Source organism: Pongo pygmaeus, chromosome X (assembly GCF_028885625.2).
Source record: "Pongo pygmaeus isolate AG05252 chromosome X, NHGRI_mPonPyg2-v2.0_pri, whole genome shotgun sequence".
Lineage (NCBI taxonomy): Eukaryota > Metazoa > Chordata > Mammalia > Primates > Hominidae > Pongo > Pongo pygmaeus.
This window is the reverse complement of record NC_072396.2, coordinates 13,777,715-13,787,673: the sequence shown is the minus strand read 5'-3', so window position 1 is coordinate 13,787,673 and position 9,959 is coordinate 13,777,715. Positions and strand designations below refer to the sequence as shown.

At 38.6% G+C, this 9,959-nt stretch overlaps 1 protein-coding gene across 1 annotated transcript; it reads left to right on the top strand.

Moving 5' to 3' along the window:
- The first annotated feature begins 6,890 nt into the window (after positions 1 to 6,890).
- Positions 6,891 to 8,334, top strand: ATXN3L (ataxin 3 like). The gene is made up of 2 exons (XM_054472808.1): positions 6,891 to 7,280; positions 7,545 to 8,334. The coding sequence occupies exons 1-2, from the start codon at positions 7,047 to 7,049 to the stop codon at positions 8,112 to 8,114; spliced, it is 804 nt and encodes a 267-aa protein (XP_054328783.1). The 5' UTR covers positions 6,891 to 7,046; the 3' UTR covers positions 8,115 to 8,334.
- The last annotated feature ends 1,625 nt before the right edge of the window (positions 8,335 to 9,959 follow it).

Genomic DNA, 9,959 nt, shown 5'->3' with positions numbered 1-9,959 from the left:
TATCTTTGTTAGAGACACCATCATGGGTGGTGATAACTGCACAGCTGATAATATCCCATGGTTGCCACTCTGATGGGGAGCCACAAGATATTTTCAAGGACACACGGAAATCATTGACCACTCACCTGGTTAAATGTAAATTTTCTGTGAAATACAAACTCTGTGATAACATGTCTGTTAGAATTAATAAAATACTATCATGTTTTGCCTGCATACGTACCAAAAATCCAATGGTAAAACTTACCTAGATATATAAAAATCAGATGATTCATAATTGGTTAGGGTGTGCATCATCACTTACTTAGAGCAGAAATGTCTTTATTAACATCCACTTTTAGTTTCATAACAATCAGTTCACAGGAACCTGAAACACAATGTGAATATGTGTTAAAGGATGCCATGTTTTCCAGGAGGACACTTGCAAATAACCTTGGAGAGTTCCGTCCTTATGAGACAAATCAACTGTACCTGGACATTTGCAGTATTCCAAGGACAACACTGTTGTCATATCAAACTATCATTTCTTGAGAGGAAGCCTAAAAAATCACGTGGTTTCTACTGTAGTGAAAATCACCATGATCATTGCCTGGATACATGCAATCCCTCAAACTCAGAGGGTTTGCCATACATGTTCCCTAATATATGAAAAGTAAAGACTCACGGTTTCTAGAATTGATACAGGTTCTATGATTTCTTTCCTGAACCCCTGCCAAAAAATCATGGAAAAGGCAATAAAGAAGTGCTTGGGGCGCTGTCATCACTCACCTATGCACATGATGATCAGATGGGCTGTGCTGTGCTGTGCTTTTGTCCCACACCATCTCTTGCCTTGATACTGGCAACGTCCCATCTTTTACATACTCCCTGATTACCTTTCACAGACTCACTATGATGTCTTGACTTGGATCTGAAAAACACATTGTGGAAAACGCATCCGGTATTGTGGAAAATGTGCTTGGTAAGTATCTTCAGATACCTGAACACCTGCAAAGTCCTTTGGTCACTTGTATCATTTCAGGACCCATCCATGCTACCTGGATGCCTGCTGAATTCCAAGTTCAAACCAAGGTAAGAAACTCCTTCATCTCTTGAAGACATACCTGCAAAATGACCAATAACCTGGTGATAGATAAGACTATAAATTACCTGGATACCTGCATATTCATCTGTTGCTCGGAGTGATAAATATGCATTATCTCTAAATAAGAATACAGGAGAATCTCATGTTTACTAGTATTGTTAGGAACTAATTCTCTAACTGCACACAGGCCAAAAACAATGTTAATATATGTGTCTTAAGGATATCACTAACTGCTCAGGTATCTGAAAATTAGAAGCTCTCTCATGAGTCAATGTCATATGATCACTTACCTGGACACCAGCAACATCTCCTGTCAACAAACATATTTAGATCCTTTGTGATCTCTCGATAGACATCTGAAAAGCATAATTTGAGATATGTGTTGAAGAACACAACCTTTTCTATCAGGATGCCTGAAAATAACCTTGATCACTGCCATCATGCAGAAACCATCTACTCTACCTGAATATCTGAAGTACTCCAAGGAAGTGCTGTTGCCAGATAAGAACATCATTTCCTGACTATACTCTCAAAATTCCCATGGATACAAGTGGAGGAGGAGCACCACGATAGTTATCTAGATATGTGCAGTTCTTCATCACTAAAAGGGTTGAGCATACATTCTCTACAGAATAAAAAAGTGAAAATTCATGGTTCCTCATATTGTTATGGGCTATCCCATGCTTAGCTGAATAGTTGCGATAAACACATAGTCAAAAAAATGTGACACCATCATTACCTATATACACGAAGATCAGATGGCCTAAGATCAGATGGCCTGTACTGTGGTTTAGGCTCACATCAGCACTTACCTGGGCACCAGGTGAATCCCTGTGAATGACCATTTTGAAGTTCATCATGTTCTCTGGACTGAAACCTGAAGAACAAATTGTTACAAATGTTCCTATGCACACAATTTTTTCCTCCTAAACATCTATGATAAAGTTGGTGGCTTCCTCCATGGCAGGACACATGAACTCTACCTGATAACTTGTAGTATTCTATGGTCTGCACTACTGTTAGTGAAAAAACTTTCTTTTGACTGCATACTTCCAGAAGTCCCGGGGTTACATCTGACAAGCAGGACATCATAAGAATTGCTTAGATATCTGCAAATCCAACACTCACTAGGCTAAACATAAGTTTACATTAATATATAAAACAAACTTAACATAGTTAATAGTAATAGTAAGGAGATTATCATTTCGTACCTGAATACTTTAAAAAAAAACAAAAGCTGGCAACACTAAGTAGAAGCCAACAATACCACTGTGGCTCACATCATCACTTACCTGGACACCAGCAATGTCCCACGTTAACCACCGTCTTTAGGTTCCCCATGCTCTCTTGACAGGAACATGAAAAACACTTTAGAAAATACATGTTAAAGGACACAATTTATTTTCTATGAGGATGCTGTCAACTAACCTTAGTTACTTCCAATATTACTGGACACATCAACTCTACCTGAATATTTGTAGTACCTCAAGGTAAACACCATTTCAGATAAGACCATAATTTCTTGACTGGATAACTGCAAAGATCCCACAATTACGAATGCAGTGGGAAACACAATGGTAATTACTGTGACAATCCCTCAATACTCACAAAGTTAGAGAAATTTTCCCTAAAATGTAAAAAGAAAGAACTCATGGGTTCTATTACTAGTAAGAACTTTTCATCACTGAATACATAAAGAAAAAAGAAACAAACACAGTAACAAGTATTTGGGACATCATTAATCACTTACCTAGATATAGGAAAATCAAGTAGACTTGCTGTGATTTAAACTTACCACATCAGTTACCTATATTCCAGCAGTGTCCCACATCAACTACCATTGTTGGGGTCACCATAATCTCCTGACAGAATCCTGAAAAACACACTATGAAAAATGTTATATTTGATACACATCTAATTACACCTGGTCACCTGCACATTCCCCTGGTCATTTCTGTCATTTTGGAACCCATCAACATTACTTGAACACTTGAAGAACTCCAATGTCAAAATCTAATAAGAGACACTTTCCTCTCTTACATGGATACCTGCAGAAATCCCATGGTCATTATGTGGTGATGAAAAATAGGATAAATTAGCTGGATGCCTACATGTCCATCTAACACTAGGATTATTAAATACACATTAGCTCTACATAACAATACAGTAAAATCTCATGCTTATTTATACTGTTAGACAAAACTAATTTCCTCTATGCAAACCAGCCAAAAAACAAGATTAGTATCAGAGTTCTCAGAACCATCGTTAATTACCAGGATATCTCAAAATAGGAAGGTCTCTACTACATAAAAGTCGTATTAGTTCTTACCTCTATACTAGTAAAGCCCTTGTTTGATAGCTAAAAATAAAAACATGGTAATGCAAGTACTAGGGACACCATCATCACTGACCTACGTATGTGAAGATTAGATGTTCTGTAGTGTGAAAGACCCACATCAACACCTACCATGTTAACAACCATTGTTTGGTTCACCACCATCTCTTGACAGGAATTTGAAAAACATATTTTGAAATATGTGTGAAAAGACACTTTTTTAAGCATGATGCTTGCAAATAACTTTTGTCACTTCCATCATTATGGGACATATACACTCTAGCTGGACATTTGCACTACTCAAGGTCAACAACGTTGCCAGATGAAGCCACTGTTTCTTGACTGGATGTCTGCAAAAATCCCATGGTTACTACTGTGGTGAGGAACACCATGAAAATTATCTGGATACGGCAATGACTCAATACCCACGGGGTTAACGATATTTTTTCTAAAATATGTAAAACTAAGAACTCATGGTTCCTAACACTGGTAAGGACTATGGTTTCTTATCTCAATATCTTCAAAACAAACGAGCAAGCAAACATTGTAACAACTGTTAGGGGCACTTTCATCACTTACCTTCTTATGCCAAGGTCAAATATTTTCAGCTGTGCATTAAGCACACCTCATCACTTACCACATACTCATAATGTCCACCATTAATGGCCATTGTTAAGCTCACTATAATCTCATGAAAGGAACCTGAAAAGCATACACCTCTTATAATACCTGGACACCTGCAAATACCCTTGATCATTTCTTTTTGTGACTCATCAATGCTACCTGGATAGTTCCAGAGGTGTGAAGTTAAACCCTAATAAAGACACCTCTCTCCTTTGAAGAAATACCTGCAAAAATCCCATGGTCACTAGTGGGGTGATAGACGGTGTGGTATCTTACCTGGATGCCTGCAGGTTTCTCAATTGCTACTAGGGTTAAGTACAAATTGTCACTAAAATTTTTTTTTAAATCTCATGCTTACTCTTACCAGTGGAGCAAGTTCATTTCTTCCCTGCAAACCTGTACCAAACCAGGTAACTATTACAGTTACGATCACCATCATCAATTTCCTAGATATCTGAAATTCAGGTCTCTAGTGTATAAACGCCACGATTTCTCACCTTTATATTAGCACTGTCCTTACCTGAATGCCTCTTGATAAAAACAACATTCTTGTAACCACAGTATTACAGGCACCATCAACGCTTACCTAGATAACTGAAATCTGAAGCTCTCTAAAGTGTAAAGGCTCACACCATCTTTTCCCTCTCTTTTAGCTAAGTCCATGTTCACTATCATTGTTAGTTTCACCATCATCCACTGACAGCACCTAAAAAACCCACAAAGGCAGCCCATGGTTAGAGATACGTCTTTTTCTGTTTAGACCATGACACAACTCATGAGAATCACTAGCAGTAGGAGAACCATCAACTTTACCTTGATACTTGCAGAATATCCAGGTCAAAACCTTGGATATGTCATAATCTCTTGACTGGGTACCTGTAAAAATACCATGGTCAATACTGAGATGAGAGACAGTACGATAATTTACTTGGAAACTTAACAAATCCCTCAGTCTTAGCCAGATTTCAAAACATTATCTCTGCACTAGTAAGCAGTAAGGGTGTATTCTTAAATAGGAATTATGGGAACACTATAATTTCTTACCTGAATATCTGCAAAAAACCAATAAAAATGGTAACACAAATGTTAGAGGTATCATCATCACTTATGTAAATTTCTGAAGGTCAGAATGTCTACTGTGTGATAAGACCCACATCATCACTTGCCTGGATACCAGCAAAGCTCCATGTTAATCCCCGTTGTTAGGGTTACCTTGATCTTTAGACTGAAACCTGAAAAAACATATTGTGACAGATGTGTTTAAGAATGCAACTTTTTCTAGCAGAACATCTGCAAATAACTTTTGTCACTTCCATCTTTACAAACCCATTAATGCTACCTGGATATTGGCAGAACCTGAAGGTCAACACATTGGTACAGGCACCATCATTTATTGTCTGGGCATCTATAAAAATCTCATGGCCATTACTGTGATGAAGAAAGTTATGATCACTTGCCTAGATACCTGAAAATCCCTCATTCACTCCTAAAGTTAAACACAGAATATCTTTAAACTAGAAAACTGGTTAAGCTAAAGCTCATGGATTCCAATACTTATTGGTAGAGCCCGTATCATTTTTTTTTTACCCGAATACCTGCAAAACACATGATACCAACACATGTTGAGGACATCATCATCACTTACCTAGATGTCTGAAGAGCAGATGGTCTGTACTGTGTTTAAGGTCCACATAATCACTTAGCTAGATTCCGTGAAATTCCTACAAAAATGACCAATATGAGTTTCACCATTATCTCTTGATAGGAGCTTGCAAAACCATACGGCAGCAGTAGTGGTTAGGGATACATCTTCTATATGGACCTCAAAAAATCCCATGGTGACTAGTATTGTTAGGGGAACCATGAACTCTACCTGAATCCTAAGGTTCTAAGGCCAATGTTGTAGTTAGAGACACCATCATCTCTTGACTACCTGCTGAGAAAACATATGGCAGCAACCCTGGTCAGGATACATGTCCTTCCATCTGGACCCCTGATAATTCCATTCATACACTCACTACAATCATTAGGGTAACCACTAAGTGTACTTGGACACTCAAGAGAAGTCCAAGGTCAACATAGTAGTTTCACACACCATCTGTTCACTGGACACCTGCAAAAATCCCATAGTTACTACTGTGGTGAGGAACTCTGTGATATCCTACCCAGATACCTGCTAATATCTTTGTCACTACTAAGTTTGAGAAAGATTGTCTCTGAACTAGAAAACAGTAAAATCTAATGGTTACTACTTTTGTTAGGCACCCACATTTCTTACCTGAACACCTGTAAAAACACATGGATAAGAAAAGAATTCAGGACATCATCATCAGTTTTCTAGATGTCTGAAGATCATTTGGTCACTCATGTTTTTCAGGTCCACATCATCTCTAACTAGGATACCAGCAAAGTCCCATCTTCATTGCCACTGTGAGTTTTATTGTCATCTATTGACTGGAACCTACAAAATTCTACGGCTATTACTGTGGTCAGTGACATCACAACTTAGTCAGACAGTTCCAAAATCCCATGGTGTCCATTCGGTTAAAGCCCATGTTATTTCTTTCCCAGTTACCTGCCAAATTTTCTGCTTAGTGCTGTGGTAAATTTCACCTTTATTTACTTACTAAAACCATGCTGACAAGCATAATTAGAGAGACATTATTTTTATAGGACATCTGAAATTCCAATGGGCACTACTATGGTGCAAGTCACCATTATCACCTATGGGATAACTCCAAAATCCCATATTCACTTTAGGTTTACCATCAGCTTTTGACTGGATACTGGCAAAACCACCTTGGTCACAATAGTGCTTTGTGACATATCATCTCTTACCTGAATACCTACAGAAACCCATGGTCTTCATAAGGTTTGAAAACCTAACATCTGTTACATGGCTATCCACAAACTGCCCAAGTAACTGCCATAGCTGGGCAGTTGGCGGTTTATAACAACTTACAACATCTTCCGGCATACCTACAAAAACTCACGGATACAATCAACATGGATTTCATCTTTCATGAGAAACAGGAAGGTTTCTTGTGTGCTCAGCACTGTCTGAACAATCTATTGCAAGGAGAATATTTTAGCCCTGTGGAATTAGCCTCAATTGCACATCAGCTAGATGAAGAAGAGAGGATGAGAATGGCAGAAGGAGGAGTCACCAGTGAAGAGTATCTCGCATTTTTACAGCAGCCTTCAGAAAACATGGATGATACCGGTTTCTTCTCCATTCAGGTAATAAGCAATGCCTTGAAGTTCTGGGGTTTAGAGATCATCCATTTCAATAATCCTGAATATCAGAAGCTCGGCATTGATCCTATAAATGAAAGATCTTTTATATGTAATTATAAACAACACTGGTTTACTATTAGAAAATTCGGAAAACACTGGTTTAACTTGAATTCTCTCTTGGCAGGGCCAGAATTAGTATCAGACACATGCCTTGCAAATTTCTTGGCTCGATTACAACAACAAGCATATTCTGTATTTGTTGTCAAGGGTGATCTGCCAGACTGTGAAGCTGACCAACTCCTGCAGATCATCAGTGTCGAAGAGATGGATACACCAAAACTTAATGGAAAAAAATCAGTAAAAGAAAAAGAGCACAGAGTCTATAAAACAGTCCTTGAAAAAGTGTCAGAAGAAAGTGATGAGTCTGGAACATCAGACCAAGATGACGAGGATTTTCAGAGGACCCTTGAACTAAGCCGCCAAGAAACCAATAGAGAAGATGAAGACCTCCGCAGGGCTATTGAGCTAAGCATGCAAGGTAGTTCTGGAAACACATCGCAAGATCTTCCAAAGACATCATGTGTAACTCCTGCTTCAGAACAGCCGAAGAAAATAAAAGAGGACTATTTTGAACAGCATCAGCAGGAACAGAAGCTGCAGCAACAACAGTCAGATCTGCCAGGTTACAGTTCATATATACACGAAAGGCCAACAACAAGTTCGAGAGCAATTGAGAGTGACCTCAGTGATGACATCAATGAAGACACAGTACAGGCCGCTGTCGACACCGTTTTAGAAATTATGAGAAAGAATCTGAAAATCAAAGGAGAAAAATAATGCCTTTAAAAATAATTTAGATAGTCATACTTTCCAACATTATCCTGTGTGATTATACTATAGGATCCATTCTGGTCATCTGTCAAAGAGATGAGGAAATAAGGCTTTTAGACAGTTTGCAAACAAAATGATGAAAGAGACGTGAGACTAAATAATGATCGTTCAACTACTAGCCAAGGAGACATTCAGCAATTAATTAAATTTAAATTAGCTTTCAAAATGTTCCTTTGATTTTTGAGCGTGCAATATCTAATGTGTCTAAAATTGGGTCATTTTTCATGGATCTTTTTGTATACCAACTAATTAGCTCTTGCCATAGAACTTTTTCCATATAGTCTCTTCTATTGTAGATAATGCGGCTCATTTTGGTTGCTTTTATTTCTCATGAAACAATTTAACCTTTCAGGAAAGTGTCTCTTGTCTGTGTTGATCATAGTAACGGTTTTAGAAGGATAAACAATTCGCCCTCCAACTATGCACTGTGCACTTAAGTATATTCTTGCGTTATTTCCTCTGATCACAATTTCTGCTACCTGGTCCTTAATTATTTTCCGCAAGTCTTTTGAAATATGGTAATATTTTCTGAGGTTTTGCTTTTTACGCCCTCTGTGGTAAGATCATTATTTCATGACTCTGGTGCATTACTCTTTCTTTGTTTGGGGGTGGGGTGATGGGGGCAAAGACTTGCTCTGTCGCCCAGTCTGGACTGCAGTGGCCCAACCTCGGCTCACTGCAACATCTGCCTTCTGGGTTCAAGTGATTCTCGTGCCTCAGCCTCCCAACTAGCTGGGACTACAGGCATGTCCGAGGACGCCCGGCTAAATTTTGTACTTTTAGTAGAGACACCGTTTCACTATGTTGGCCAGGCTGGTCTCGAACTCCTGACCTAAAGTGGTCTGCCCGCCTCGGCCTCTCCGAAAGTGTAGGGATTAAAGCGTGAGTCACTGGGCTGGCCGCTGGTGCATTCCTATACTCTGAAATCAGCCCTGCACAAATATTTGAGAATGAGCGACTTTTTAAATGGGGGAAAAAAAAGGTAACATCAAGATTTCAGGATATATTATTGCTTATCTAGGTATCTAAAAAATCTATGGTCTGTAATATGTTTAAGGACCACATCATGTCTTACCTGGGTATCAAGAAATCCCATGTTTGCGCCTACTGTTAAATTCATCATCACCTATTGACTACAACCTGCAAAATCCCATGGTTAGGGACACCATGATCACTTATTTAGAAATCCCCAGAATCTAATCATGTCCACTTGGTTAAAGCCCACATTATTTCTTTCCTCAATTCCTGCGAAATCCTATATTCATAAGAGTGGTTAAGATTGTCTTCATTATGTTGCTGGAATTTACAAAAAAAGCCATGGTGACAACCATAATTAGACACACACCACCTGTTACCAAGATATGGGCACTACTCGTGGGCATTACCACGGCTTAGGCCAACATCATTCCCTACTGGATATCTTCAAAAACTTACATTCACCAGAGCTTTAAGTGAGATACTTGTAAAATACCTTGGCACTTGGTTACAATTTGTGACACATCATCTCTCATGTGGATACCTACAGAAGCCCATGAGATCGACCAGATATAGAAATACCTACCAGACATGGAGACCTACAAATTAACCAAATTAAATGCCATTGCTAAGGACACATCATTTCTTTCCTGGGTGACTGAAAAACTGTTAAATACCTTGGGACTACCATTTCTAGTGACACATTATTACTTAACTGGTTATCTGCAAAATCCTGTGGTCACCACATTTTTAGACATTTTTAGAGACACCATCATATCTTCTCTGGCAGCTTGCAAAATCAGATGTGTAGAAGAC

Coding starts and splice junctions, on each gene's coding strand:
- ATXN3L (XM_054472808.1), top strand. CDS start 7,047: ATGGATTTCATCTTTCATGAGAAACAGGAAGGTTTCTTGTGTGCTCAG. Junction 7,281..7,544: donor CCGGTTTCTTCTCCATTCAG/GTAATAAGCAAT, acceptor TTTGTTGTCAAG/GGTGATCTGCCAGACTGTGA.